Source organism: Physella acuta, unplaced genomic scaffold (genome assembly GCF_028476545.2).
Source record: "Physella acuta isolate Inbredline_101_S28 unplaced genomic scaffold, ASM2847654v3 ptg000240l, whole genome shotgun sequence".
NCBI classification, from domain to species: Eukaryota; Metazoa; Mollusca; class Gastropoda; family Physidae; genus Physella; species Physella acuta.
In genome coordinates this window covers 20911-36292 of record NW_026731759.1, presented here as the reverse complement: position 1 = coordinate 36292, position 15382 = coordinate 20911, and the positions used below count along the sequence as shown (strand labels likewise).

Here is a 15382-nt window from a genome sequence, read left to right as displayed (position 1 = left end):
GCTCATGGTTGATAAATTCGAACAAAGTCTCGAGTTCAAACCCACTGGCAGATAAATCTCGATCCCCTTCAACACTAATAATTAAGAACGAAGAAGAAGAAGAGACTAATTTGTGACGTCACATGATCCAGTTTCTGAGAATGAAGATAGACATGAATTGTAATAAATTTTTTTGCCCAAATTTATCTTACACCAACATTTCTTTACTACCCACTTTCAGAATCTGTCTGCTCCGTTTGTATAATGTGTATATTCTGGGATTTGCTGGTTCAAATACCCAATTGGTTAATATCTACAATTACATTAAGATCACTTAGCTAATGTAAAATACGATTTACCCGCGTGAAAAAAAGTTTTTTTTTTTTTAAATGTGTGAGTTTATGTCGCTATTGTCTAGCATGATATGTGACATCTTTGAAATATTCCTCATAACATGTATGTGCTGGTTGTAATTGAAAACTTTCCTTTGTGTTCACGAATGTGGTGATTCAATCTTTCATTGAATGCGTGGATCTACGTATGCTAAATGCAAACAACAGAGAATGTTTTACCCAGTGTATATAAACTTACCATGAATACAATGATTGTGTTGACTTGATCAATGTAAACTTTGCTCTTAAGTTTGTTGTTGTTGTTGTTTAGAAATGTAAGCTTAGACAACCCTTGCGTGCTTCATAAAATGTTATTTATAACTCAGCTAGAAACTAGTTATTTCCCTAGACAACGTAGCTCGTTGTCTGACCTTTACAAAGTATAAGGCCTGTATTAGTAATTTTTACATTTTTTTAAATAACTTGGTTATCTCCCTTGTAATGGGTTACTTCCCTTAGTAATCTAGCAGGGATCATAGTAAATTGTGGCTTAATTGTTATGTCAAGGATAAGGTGCAAAGTACGGTCTTTTTTGTTTTATTATGGTCATTTATGTTGGGAGGTGTGTTTATTATGGTCATTTATGTTGGGAGGTGTGTTTATTATGGTCATGTATGCTGGGAAGTGTGTTTATTATGGTCATGTATGATGGGAGGTGTGTTTATTATGGTCATATGTACTTGAAGGTTGTATGTTATGGTTTAAACGTGTGTAAGTTATGTCCATATGTGCTTGAAAGTATGTATTTTATGGTCATATGCTTGAAAGTGTTGAGTGGTAAGGCCATATGTGCGGGTAGGTGAATGTATCAGTCATGTTTCAACTATCAACATCACATTTTAAATATGCTTTATGTACTTACGTATGCCCTTTAATTGTATGACACACGCTTTAATTACTCATCTCATTATCAGTTTTTTTAGACCGTGTCAGCACGTGTTCTTCCTGTGCATAATTAGCTTAATACTAATTATGTTATTGGGAATGACGCGTTTTCAATTTGCTAAAATGTTAATTGTAATCTATTTATTAATAATAAAAACATATCAATGTTCTACTTGTTTTGTTTTCATTGATCTTTAAATAAGAAAGCTGTCAAATGTTTGTGTGTGGTAGGGATTACCCTTCTAAACCTGATGGTCCATGGTGCAAGTGAAGTAGAGTTCACTTCTTTCTGTGACCTCGGCCTATGAAGGACTCGTGTGATCAGCATTATGCCCATTTACCTTTACTTTCCCTAACGTGAGTCAGGTACATGTGTAAGTCATATGTATATACACATTTACAGATGACACATGTGTTTGTGTATATCAGTGATATGTAAGTCATCTATGAATGTGTAAGTTAGATCTGTGTACATCAGATATATGTGTTTTTGTATGGCCACCCAATGTGCAGCTTCAGCCCCGGTAAGGGTCGTGTAACTTGGTGTTGATGACAAGAGGTTCTAAAAACATGAGAATCTCGTCCACAAACTACTAGCATACACCCCAGAGAATCTCACCCCCACCCTACTAGCCCCTACCCCAGAGAATCTCGTCCACAAATTACTAGCACCCACCCAGTAGCGTAGCGAGGGGGGGGGGGCGACATATGTCCCCGGGCGCCAAACTTAGGGGGCGCCAAAATGGGTAGGAAAAATAAATTGAAAGGGGTGCAAATCGAAAGTATGGGGGGGGGGTGCAAATCGAAATCTCGAGGGGGGTGGGGTGCAAATCGAAAGTTTGAGGGGGGGGGGTGCAAATGGAAATCTCGAGGGGGGGGGGGGTTGCAAATCGAAAAGTTTGTCCACGGGCGCCGGGAAGGGTCGCTACGCCCCTGCACCCACCCCAGAGAATCTCGTCCACAAACTACTAGCCCCTACCCCAGAGAATCTCACCCCCCCCCCACCCTACTACTATCACCTACCCCATCTATCCAATTAACTTTCAGCCCCACCCCTCCACACCTGCTTTGTTTACTTGTGAAATCAAGATGGCCGCCCTTTGTTTACTTGTAAGATACAGATCCCCCTCCTGTGTTGATGTCAGAAGAGAAGGTTTAAAAGTAGATAACCTCTACAACATCAAAACTAGAACATAAATTCTGGAATATAACAATTAGATCATAACAACTAGAACACAACAATAAGAATATAACAGTTGGAATAGAACAACAAGAACATAACACTAAGCGCAGTCCGTAGAAAATGTATAATCCTCTCTTGAGCCTAGCTTCAGTAAACCAGGACCCACATATCTAAAGTAAATCTTGTTTTGTTGAGATTATCTTGAATCAGAAATATAAACCTTGCAGCCTGCAATCCGTGGCAATAGGGGGGTGGGGGGGGGGGGGGGGGTAGCATAGCGTTCATTTCAGCAGGGGTTAAGTTGTGAGATTAGTACAAGCAAGCAGCCGTCTCAATGGTCTTAATACGGGGCGTGGCAACAAGCATGTAAAATTTTTATTAGGCGCGCAGATTTCAGGATCAGTAACTCGCGCGAGATAAGAAGGGGAACAAACTGAGTTAAAAAAGAAAAAATCACGTTGATCAAAACGTTGAGTAAATGTGTCCACATTTGTCCCGTGGCCATCGCATGGTCCAATTAAAACTTTCACTTGTCCGTTCATTTCTATAGATATTCACGTTGTAGGTTTGTATCGTTATGTTTTCTGGCTTAAACTTATACACTTTTTGTGTCATTTTGTTTTCAGTTACAGATTTTTTGTGTCATTTTGTTTTCTCTTACAGACTTTTTTTGTTATTTTGTTTTCAGTTGCAGACTTGTTTGCGTCATTTCGTGCTCCTGTGGCGCATTTCAATTCTAAGAAAAGAAAAACAATCACCAACTTCAACTGTCAAAACCTTACCCAATCCAGCACTCAATCATACAATCACACTCCAATCCTACCCTACCACACCCTAGCCCCCACACATCCTGTTATACCCTCCCCCCCTCCCCGACTTCCTGATCCTGGCAGCGAGTGTTATAAAGCGGGCCCAGATCTCTCCCGCCACTCTAGTAGTGTTTCACCCACCGAGTCATCGGCTGGTTGTTTTTACATACAGGGGAGGTAATACAGGGGAGGTAATCAACTCTAATCACGTTCACGGTAAGTTGTCTTACACAATCGATGTTGATTTGGTTAATTAGAATAATTAAAATTATGTATTGGTGGTTTTTTTTTTAATTGAGTGCTAAATTATTTATAAATAAATATATAAATAAAATAAAAAATTAGATGAGTTAATAGATGGTCTGAGTTCAATGCGATGTTCTCTTTTTGTAGCTCTTAAGGATGAATAATTAATTTTATCTACTTTATCGAAATATGTAATTACATAACCTAAATTTGTAAAAATACTTAATAAATATATTTATTTACTCAATAATGATTTTTTTAAAACTACTGCACTACCAAATTCAAATACAATGTATAAAACCAAAACTCAACACTTTAAACATTAAACTACGAAGTACAGATATATTTTTTTATTGTATAAACTTTTACAATGCTAACAATCCTTAGCTCTCGGTCAGTCTTAGACCCTCTCCAATTATGCGTCCGCTGTAAAATTTCGAGAGACGATTTGGTATTATTTCAATCCTTATATATATATATATATATATATATATATATATATATATATATATATATATATATATATATATATATATATATATATATATATATATATATATATATATATGTGTGTGTGTGTGTGTGTATCTATATAAATATATATATATATATATATATATATATGTATGTGGAAGGTACCAACGCCACAATTGATAACAAGGACAAGGTCAAGGCCAAAACTGAACCGAGTTATTATGTAACTGTGATATAAACAAGTTGTTGTGATGAAACTGGTGCAACTAAAATAGAATAGTTTGGCCAAAAAAATAAAATTTTACTCGTAATCATATATATATATATATATATATATATATATATATATATATATATATATATATATATATATATATATATATATATATACATACATGCATGTATACATATTTCCACCTAGTTGAGCTGAGCTGAATTACCTTACACCCCCGTCCGCTCTGAGTTATAAAATCTCTGACGTCACCTGATAAAGATTTAAAATCGTTTTTTTTTTTAATTTAAGAAAGTTCAAAGCTAATCCGATACTTCGCGATGAAAGTCAACTAGATCTATAACCACAAAATATGAAAAGAAATTGTGTACCAAGTGTTGCTCTCTCGTGGATCAATGGAGTCACGTCATCGCGACGACTGATTTCAAACTTGAAAGTGTTTGATCTTTAGAAGTTTCGTATTTTCCCCAAGTATTAAAGCTTTCATTGGTTCACGCTTACTATTCCACTTGATGTGACTTGAACCACAGCACGAGAGCTTAGCTTGTTGCACGGGAGCTTAGCTTGCTGTATCACCTGAAGGTCAGGTAACAGACTTCATGCAACAGCGGGGTTCACTTTTTCTCCACGTAAAGAGCAAACAAACAAACAAACAAACAAAACGATGCGTAGATATAGAGCACTATGTATCGCTAGCAAACGTTTCTACGATGTGTAGCTTCTAACTTAACCATCTAATGCGAGCTTTAACAAAAGTTTATTGCTTCTAACTTTACCATCTAACGCGAGGTTTAACAAAAGTGTATTGCTTCTAACTTAACCATCTAATGCGAGGTTTAATAAAAGTTTATTGCTTCTAACTTAACCATATAATGCGAGGTTTAACAAAAGTATTGCTTCTAACTTTACCCTATTCTGCGAGTTAAAATATCAGTTGTTTTCCCTGCATCACTTATAGACTCACCAAAATGCAGTGTGTTCCTGTCTTAGTGTTGCTGACTGCGGCCTTCATCAAACTCAGCTCACCAAACCACTTACCACAAGACAACAGCACAGAGACCGAGGACTACTACGACTGGTATGAAATGGGTTCAAGTTCCGAGGATCTGTTTCCAAATGGTGTCTGGGTAGATGACGTCATAACTCCAACGAGGAAGAGAACTGAAAGTAAGTTTTTTTTAGACTTCTGCCAGGCGTCTGTTCATAGTCTGCTTCTTACAGAGTTGGTTGGAAGTCTGATAGTGTAACTTCTGACATTTTCTTTTCGTAGATTTTATTTCGAAACAATGTTTAATATATAAACATTCGGTTTAGAAACCCATATTTTAACGCGCTGTTTGAAGGCGACCAGCACTGGTTTGCACTACACACTTTCTGTACATAGGATAGATTCTAAATGTTTTAAAATAAAGTTTTAAAAATTTCTTTGACGAATCCTTTAACTAATGTTTTAGTCAAATCCTCATTGACATAGTGCGTGAAGAAAACATCAGTAGAAGAAGTAATTTGATCACTTTTCTGTGTGCACAACTAACCATGCAGACCGTAAAAAAAAAATAATTCTCAAATACAAGCGAATTTGTATAAAAGTGATTCAAACACGTTGACAATTTTTTATCATTATATTTCCTATGATCAAATAACAATGGCACAAAAAATTAAGGTACTAAAAACTCTCCTCTGAGAGTCCGGTCCGTTTGAATTGATTGATTGGTTACCTGGGTCAATGACTTCAAATGTAAACAACAAACCAGGAAGTGTCTAAGAAACAAGGCTGTGTAGCAATGAATAAATGGTTCATCTTTTATGTACTGAGAGTGCGATCAGGTCGTCAATACCTCTGTCTTAATTAGTGTTTACAATGGCTCGAGTACAATTAGGTCAAGTATGTCTTAATTAGTGTTTACAGAAACTTATGCACAGAGTCTGAAGAACCGCCTTATGGACCCCCAAACTTAAATTTATCTTAAATATTCTAATGTATAATATATATAATATAATATATATAACGTATTTTATATATATATATATATATATATATATATATATATATATATATATATATATATATATATATATATATATATATATATATATATATGTATGTATGTATGTATGTATATATATGTATGTATATCCATATTCCTCTATGCTACGTTCGTCTTTGTTTAAAGCCAGTATGTGTTTGTCTTTACGAGAATTTGAAAGAAGAAACGATAGCCAGTAAAAGTCTGTTGTTCCAGTAAAAGTCTGTTGTTCCAGTAAAAGTCTGTTGTTCCAGTAAAAGTCTGTTGTTCCAGTAAAAGTCTGTTGTTCCAGTAAAAGTCTGTTGTTCCAGTAAAAGTCTGTTGTTCCAGTAAAAGTCTGTTGTTCCAGTAAAAGTCTGTTGCTCCCCTAAAAGTCTGTTGTTCCAGTAAAAGTCTGTTGCTCCCCTAAAAGTCTGTTGTTCCAGTAAAAGTCTGTTGCTCCCCTAAAAGTCTGTTGTTCCAGTAAAAGTCTGTTGCTCCCCTAAAAGTCTGTTGTTCCAGTAACTGTTGCTCCCCTAAAAGTCTGTTGTTCCAGTAAAAGTCTGTTGTTCCAGTAAAAGTCTGTTGTTCCAGTAAAAGTCTGTTGCTCCCCTAAAAGTCTGTTGTTCCAGTAAAAGTCTGTTGTTCCGGTAAAAGTCTGTTGTTTTAGTAAGTCTGTTGCTCCCCTAAAAGTCTGTTGTTCCAGTAAAAGTTTGTTGCTCCCCTAAAAGTCTGATGTTCCAGTAAAAGTCTGTTGTTCCAGTAAAAGTCTGTTGTTCCAGGCTGCCCGTGCCAGAGTTGGAAAACAACCCCCCACCCCCGGGTCGACGCTGAGAACACCGTGCACGTGAATGTGTGTGACGTCAGTATCCGAGAGATCAGGGAACTGAAAGTTGTTTTGGCAGAAGCTAACGGCAAACACGTGTGGCGCCACCTAGTGCTGGTTAGTGCGGCATTACACTTGATTGGTCTTATCTCTCACGTCTGCTGGTGTATCGCTCGTTCTGACGTCACTCCATTTTATTTTGTTTATTCTAACTTCAGTAGATTTTTCCCTCACTCTAACTAAATCATAATATTTTTAGATCATTTATTTTATAGGTATAAATTAAAGCAACGGATGAGATCACTTTAACTTGGCCCTATATTAAAAAAGTGCAATGATAAGTTGGCCCTATATTAAAGAGGTGCAATAATAAGTTGGCCCTATATTAAAGTAGTGCAATGATAAGTTGGCCCTATATTAAAGTAGTGCAATGATAAGTTAGCCCTATATTAAAGTAGTGCAATGATAAGTTAGCCCTATATTGAAGTAGTGCAATGATAAGTTGGCCCTAAATTAAAGTAGTGCAATGATAAGTTGGGCCTATATTAAAGTAGTGCAATGATAAGTTGGCCCTATATTAAAGTAGTGCAAGGATAAGTTGGCCCTATATTAAAGTAGTGCAATGAAGCTGGATTATATTTTTTTACGTTTTCATAAATCAGTTCATCTGTATGTTAAGAGTAAAAATCTCTTTTTTAGTTTGCTTTGAGAATATTAGTTTGCTAAAACAATTTGTAAAACTTTTATAATTAAAAAAATATATTTTTGATGCACTAATAGTAAGAAAATTAACTTTTTTAAAAGGAAAAATAAAAGCGCTTGTGGCCTAAAAGCTTTTACAATGAAGTTTTCGATCAAAGTTTTTATTTTTATAATTTAATTTTTTAATATATTATACATGTTTTGTATTCTACTATTTGGTATTTAGATATTGTAAGATAAAATAATATGTCGAAATTTAAGTTTTAAAAGCAATCAGTACAACATTTGTTTGCTTTAAACCCGATCAACGTCTGCCACTTATTAACGTGTCGTGTGGGGTAAAGTGGAAAGAAAATCACTTGATTGATTAGGAGTGGGTCAAATTAAGTTACAAGAATGGACCACAAACTAACAAACAGACAGTGCGGCCAAAGCAAAATTTAATTTAAATTTAATTATATTTAATTAAATTTACAATTTGATTAAATTTACAACTTAATTGTAATTTAAAAAGTTAGACTAACTTCCTAAAGGTGTAGAATCTTATCCTGGTTAGATGAAGAGTGATCTAGTTTAAATAAATATTGACTCGAAGGGTTCAAATGTTAAGGACATAGGGTGGGAGTGGGGGGTTTAAACGTGTCCTGACTATTAATATGATCTAAAAATACCTTTTTTTTCAGCCTGAATGTGAAGCCACATTTACAAATACGACACCAGGTGAATATAAAATACAGGTGAGAGAATATTTTATACGAGCAGCCATTAAATGATCAATAGCAAGATACCGCTGGTGTAGGTGGTAGAGACCAAAGCTTGAGGTTAGAGTGGTTGTAGTAGCTCAGATTTATAGCACTGTTCGATGTAGGTAATAAATGGATTGACTGCAGCTCAGTGGCGTAGGCAAGCGGAAGGGCGGGGGGGGGGGGGGGGTTAGGGGGATTAAAACCCCTCCCATGGACTCACACCCCTATATATATATATATATATATATATATAGGCCCTATATATATATATATAATATATATATATAAATAAATATATATATATATATATATATATATATATATATATATATATATATATATATATATATATATATATATATATATATATATATATATATATATGATTTTATACATATGGAAAAATATTTGAACCCCTCACATGACCAATTCCTGGCTACGCCGCTGCTGCAGCTAAAATAAAATTTTGACTACAGCAAACGACCATCTCTGACCCACGTGTCTAACTATCTGACAGATCTGGGCACTCTGCCCTGGGCATCTGATGTCCATCGAGGGCACGATCTTTGAATGTTCGTCATCACAGCAGCGGTCAGAGCTGTTCGTCATCACAGGTAGGTTTAGTTCGTCATCACAGGTAGGTTTAGTTCGTCATCACTGGTAGGTTTAGTTCGTCATCACAGGTAGGTTTAGTTCGTCATCACTGGTAGGTTTAGTTCGTCATCACTGGTAGGTTTAGTTCGTCATCGCTGGTAGGTTTAGTTCGTCATCACAGGTAGGTTTAGTTCGTCATCACTGGTAGGTTTAGTTCGTAATCGCTGGTAGGTTTAGTTTGTCATCACAGGTAGGTTTAGTTCGTCATCACTGGTAGGTTTAGTTCGTCATCACAGGTAGGTTTAGTTCGTCATCACAGGTAGGTTTAGTTCGTCATCGTCATTGGTAGGTTTAGTTAAAGGTTCTGATACAACATACTTGTTAAAATTGGTAGGTTTAGTTAGAGGTAGGTTTAGTGTTTAGTTGAAGGTTATAACTGGTAGGTTTAGTTGTTTAGTTGAAGATTATAACTGGTAGGTTTAGTGTTTAGTTGAAGGTTAAAACTGGTAGGTTTAGTGTAGTTGAAGGTTATAACTGGTAGGTTTAGTTGTTTAGTTGAAGATTATAACTGGTAGGTTTAGTGTTTAGCTGAAGGTTAAAACTGGTAGGTTTAGTGTAGTTGAAGGTTAAAACTGGTAGGTTTAGTTGTTTAGTTCAAGGTTAAAACTGGTAGGTTTAATTGAAGGTTAAAACTGGTAGGTTTATTTGAAGGTTATAACTGGTAGGTTTAGTGTTTAGTTGAAGGTTAGAGATGGACTAAGACGGGTTAGTGAGAGAGGTTTAACATAGAAGTGGTTTAGCACCATAGGTTTAACTAGAGAGAATGAACAAGAGTGTGTTAACTGAACCACTACCAGAGACAGCAAGCCAGTACCTCACCTTGTTGAGTGCATTCAATTATACTGAGTAGCAAAAACAATCAGCCCTATCTATCAGTCTGTCGTCTACCCACCGTATGTTTAAGTCATAATGTTAAGTTGTTGTTTTTGTGTTGTCCTCGTTCTTGCATTCACGATGTGTAATCTCATCCCCCCCCCCTACCCATACGCATCCTCTCATTAAAATGTGTTTTCCCTCGACCCCCACAGGGGCAGAGAACTCAAGTGTGTCTGTGCCGTTGCTAGGGAGACAACAAGATGGCCTCTTTCTGATCATCACAGTGGCGGCCCTTGTTGTAACTCTTGTCTTCATTCTTCTCGTAGCTGGTATAGTGTGGTGGATAAGGAGAAACCGTAAGTTCCCTACTCGCAGTAATTTAAAAAAAAAACAACGTTTAGATTAAAAAGAAGTAGTGCACATCTTGTAAGCTATATCAAAATGTAATCAAGTTAACTTTAAAACAGATTCACGGGGATTTTCAAATGTTTTAAATTTATCCACAGCGCGCACTTTACCATCTACCTCCCATTCGGCGTCATCATCAAATCTTCTCTGCGAGAAAAAAGTTCGTTCAAGTTCAGATAACTCTGAAATTTTTCGTCTCAGCTCCGATAACTCTGACATATTTCGCCCCAGCTCAGTCAAATCTGGCATATTTCGGCCAAGTTCACAAAAATCTGGAAAATATCGTCCAAGTTCCGATAACTCTGGTGTGTTTCTAAGCTGCAGTAGGAGTAGCACACGAACGGTTGAAGCGGCTGGCGGTGGGCACCGTGTTGGTCTGAGTTGTAAACAACCGCTGATGTTGGATGAGCAGTGTTCACTTCAATGTAGTACTTACACTATTGATGATTCGGGGAATGATGTGTAACTTATGGAGATGGATGGGCTGGTGATATACATGATATACAGCAGGCTGAGTTATATACGGCACGCTTAGCGATATACGACAGGCTTAGCGATATACGACACGCTTAGCGATATACGACAGGCTTAGCTATATACGACACGCTTAGCGATATACGACAGGCTTAGCGATATACGGCAGGCTTAGCGATATAAGGCAGGCCATGCCATATAAAGCAGGCTCAGTGAGACATGGATTGCTTGATGAGATAAACTGAAGACTTTTTTTAATCAATGGCGGCTAATTAATCAAGCAAGTACCCAATAGTCGACTGACGACAGAACCAAACTAGGTTTTTGGGTGGGGGAAAAACCCAACTATTATACATTTGATCCCTTTCCCAAAAGATAATTAACATGATTGGGTTTCTTATAAAACCCTACAGGAAAAATGCAAGACAAATTGGGCTTTAAGATTTAGTGGGATTTAGAATGTATTTGGTAAATAAAACCATAAACGTTTTAACCAAAAACATTACATTTTAGATCCGATGTGGGTGGGGAGACCTTAGATGAAGGACAGTCCAGTCCGTGTCCAGTGGACATTTGTTGTCAACACACGTAGTGGACATTTTGTCAACACGTAGTGGACATTTGTTAACACACACACGGACACGTCCTTACAGGTAGCCCAGTGTGTCGCCCAACAAGCGCATTACCAAACACGATATAAGATAAATGTCAAACGGACATTAAATTGGGGGGGGGGGAGCTGTAGACCAGTACAGTGGACATTAAAACATAGAGCAGTCCTGTTGATAACTTGGGGGGTGGGCTATAGACAAGGACAGGCCGTGTCCAGTAGACATTAAAACATAGAGCAGTCCTGTTGATAACTTGGGGGTAGGCTATAGACAAGGACAGGCCGTGTAGACATTAAAACATAGAGCAGTCCTGTTGATAACTTGGGGGTAGGCTATAGACAAGGACAGGCCGTGTAGACATTAAAACATAGAGCAGTCCTGTTGATAACTTGGGGGTAGGCTATAGACAAGGACAGGCCGTGTAGACATTAAAACATAGAGCAGTCCTGTTGATAACTTGCGGGGTGGGCTATAGACAAGGACAGGCCGTGTCCAGTAGACATTAAAACATAGAGCAGTCCTGTTGATAACTTGGGGGGTGGGCTATAGACAAGGACAGGCCGTGTCCAGTAGACATTAAAACATAGAGCAGTCCTGTTGATAACTTGGGGGGGGGGGGCTATAGACAAGGACAGGCCGTGTCCAGTAGACATTAAAACATAGAGCAGTCCTGTTGATAACTTGCGGGGTGGGCTATAGACAAGGACAGGCCGTGTCCAGTAGACATTAAAACATAGAGCAGTCCTGTTGATAACTTGGGGGGGGGGGGGGGCTATAGACAAGGACAGGCCGTGTCCAGTAGACATTAAAACATAGAGCAGTCCTGTTGATAACTTGGGGGGGGGGGGGGTGGGCTATAGACAAGGACAGGCCGTGTCAAGTAGACATTAAAACATAGCAAACTTGTGGGGAAACTTAAGCCTGAGGAAATGCAACAAAGGGTGGATCAAGTTTGTTATTGAAAACGCCGGCACTTTGAATAAAAACATCATGAGTGACGCTAAAATTGAAGGGACACCGAAATAGTGACGCCAACATTGTAAGAACACTTTAGTGACGCCTACATTATAGGGTCACAAGGTAGTGTGACGCCAACGTTGTATGGACACCTATCATCATGATTTTTTCTGTCAAAGTACTAGTTGGTTCATGAGTTTTTTTAACGAAGCTTCTATGTATCGTTACATTTAATTTTTTAAATCCATTTCTTTGTGTTCAAAATAAAAATAATAAATTTTTATTTGATCTTGTTCTTTTGTTTTATAGGCGATAATCTGAGTTATACGCGTTGTCTAGCTATAAAGTAATATTATAAACTATCCTTCTTTGTATAGACTGATATATCTACCACTCTCTGTGTTGACTGATATATCTATCACGCTCTGTGTTTACTGTTATATTTATCACTCTCTTTGTTGCCTGATATATCTATCACTCTCTGTGTTTACTGTTATATTTATCACTCTCTGTGTTGCCTGATATATCTATCACTGTTGACTAATATATCTACCACGCTCTGTGTTGACTTTTATATCTGTCACTGTGTTGACTGTTATATCTATCACGCTCTGTGTTGACTTTTATATCTGTCACTGTGTTGACTGTTATATTTATCACGCTCTGTGTTGACTTTTATATCTGTCACTGTGTTGACTGTTATATCTACCACGCTCTGTGTTGACTTTTGTATCTGTCACTGTGTTGACTGTTATATCTACCACGCTCTGTGTTGACTTTTATATCTGTCACTGTGTTGACTGTTATATCTATCACGCTCTGTGTTGACTTTTATATCTGTCACTGTGTTGACTGTTATATTTATCACGCTCTGTGTTGACTTTTATATCTGTCACTGTGTTGACTGTTATATCTATCACGCTCTGTGTTGACTTTTATATCTGTCACTGTGTTGACTGTTATATCTATCACGCTCTGTGTTGACTGTTATATCTACCACGCTCTGTGCTGACTGTTATATCTATCACGCTCTGTGTTAAGACTCCAGAGAAGGAAGTTTTGATATCTCACCTATCAGCCCACTCCGATCAGGAAGTGAAACAGCTGTATACAGTATTTGAATGATATATCCATATTCTCAAAACTGTCTGAAGTAGGTTCTTAAACTGTCTCAATTAGGTTCTCAAACTGTCTAAAGTAGGTTCTCAAACTGTCTAAAGTAGGTTCTCAAACTGTCTAAAGTAGGTTCTCAAACTGTCTAAAGTAGATTCTCAAACTATCTAAAGTAGGTTCTCAAACTGTCTAAAGTAGGTTCTCAAAGTCGGTTCTCAAAGTAGGTTCTCAAACTGTCTAAAGTTGGTTCTCAAAGTAGGTTCTCAAACTGTCTAAAGTAGGTTCTCAAACTGTCTAAAGTAGGTTCTCAAACTGTCTAAAGTAGGTTCTCAAACTGTCTAAAGTAGGTTCTCAAGCTGTCTAAAGTAGGTTCTCAAACTCAGCATCAGGACTGCTAAGGTATACAAGGTGGTTATCAAATGGGCGTTACCCAGGCATGGGACATCATATGGGCGTTACCCGGGCATGTGACATCATATGGGCGTTACCCGGGCATGTGACATCATATGGGCGTTACCCGGGCATGTGACATCATATGGGCGTTACCCGGGCATGTGACATCATATGGGCGTTACCCGGGCATGTGACATCATATGGGCGTTACCCGGGCATGTGACATCATATGGGCGTTAACTTCTCATGTGAGACAAAATGGGCGCTACATGGGCTTGTGACATCAAATATGCTTCTATCGGGTTTGTAAGAAGAACTATTCACCAACTCCAGGAACCCAACTACGCCGTTGCTCGCATTGTTTGAAAGGGCGTTAACTGCAACGTCACTTTTATCGGATTGTTGCGCAAACGGAAAAGAAAACACGAAGTTTTTTCTTCAGATGCAGTCATGCGCGTGCGAATTGCGTTATCAAATGATCAACTTTATGTACTGCAATGGGTTGGTTTAAAAGTTCAACCGGATACGGCGTTCGAGTCAATAATTTGTTTTATTTTTTTTTTAATTTTTTTTTTTTTTTTTTTTTTTTTTTTTTTTTTTGCGTTTTACGGTTACCTTGTGTAATTTGATTTCACAGTTTTGATGATTTCTTCGCTTCAGTAACTCCATTGAGCATAGCAAGCTATTGAAGATCTGCTACCGATCTCCTTACAGATAGATACTGAAAGAAGCTTTTATTGACTCGAGTATGGCTATATATCCCGCAGTATTTGATCCTTAGCCAGCGGTATAAAACCTTTACCACAAGCCAGCGGTATAAAAACATCAGCACAAGAACAGTAACTTCCTTGTTCCTGCTTTAGGCCGCGACGCTCATTTTATAAACAACCCCCCCCCCCCAGTACCCAACAATCTAATGCACACATCCTTCAACCTGCCACTATATAGAGACAATGCAGGTGGTGGGTGGGTGGGTGGGTGGGTGAGAGGGGGAAGAAGGATGTAGTCGTCTTATTTTTATTTCGTGTTTTACATTTTGAGATTATCCATGTTTGAGATTATCCATGTTTGAGATTATCCATGTTTTTGCCGTCACAAAGTCCGACCAAGAAATGTGTAGTTCACTTTACCCATTCTTTTGTTGTTTTGTTTACTTTAAATAGCAAATTAGCGTTTAGCAGACTTTAGAAAGCTGGCCATTAGAATGTTGATTGATTGATGGATATATATATATATATATATATATATATATATATATATATATATATATATATATATATATATATATATATAATATATATATATATGTGTGTGTGTGTGTATATTAATATATATATATATATATATATATATATATATATATATATATATATATATATATATATATATATATATATATATATATATAATCATCTTCTGTTAGCTAAGGTCGCTACTAAATGGAAACTACTCTATGATCCGCCAACACTGACTCGT

At 37.3% G+C, this 15382-nt stretch overlaps 1 protein-coding gene across 2 annotated transcripts; it reads left to right on the top strand.

The window, feature by feature from the left end:
- Nucleotides 1-3376: 3376 nt before the first annotated feature.
- On the top strand, nt 3377-11861 carry LOC131938292 (uncharacterized). Of its 2 annotated transcripts, none has more exons than XM_059296283.1 (7): nt 3377-3464; nt 5159-5367; nt 6989-7149; nt 8418-8471; nt 8998-9094; nt 10199-10306; nt 10457-11861. In XM_059296283.1, exons 2-7 carry the CDS (start codon nt 5169-5171, stop codon nt 10822-10824), a joined length of 987 nt encoding a protein of 328 aa, XP_059152266.1. In that variant the 5' UTR covers nt 3377-3464; nt 5159-5168; the 3' UTR covers nt 10825-11861. The 2 variants fall into 2 exon arrangements, with proteins under 2 accessions (XP_059152266.1, XP_059152264.1); XM_059296281.1 differs by having other exon boundaries at nt 10163-10306.
- Nucleotides 11862-15382: the final 3521 nt, after the last annotated feature.

What these genes read in the sequence shown, in the direction of transcription:
- LOC131938292 (XM_059296281.1), top strand. Translation starts at nt 5,169, where the DNA reads ATGCAGTGTGTTCCTGTCTTAGTGTTGCTGACTGCGGCCTTCATCAAA. An exon ending in TGTGGCGCCACCTAGTGCTG is followed by an intron (nt 7,150 to 8,417) that starts GTTAGTGCGGCA and finishes CTTTTTTTTCAG; the next exon opens with CCTGAATGTGAAGCCACATT. An exon ending in GTGGTGGATAAGGAGAAACC is followed by an intron (nt 10,307 to 10,456) that starts GTAAGTTCCCTA and finishes ATTTATCCACAG; the next exon opens with CGCGCACTTTACCATCTACC.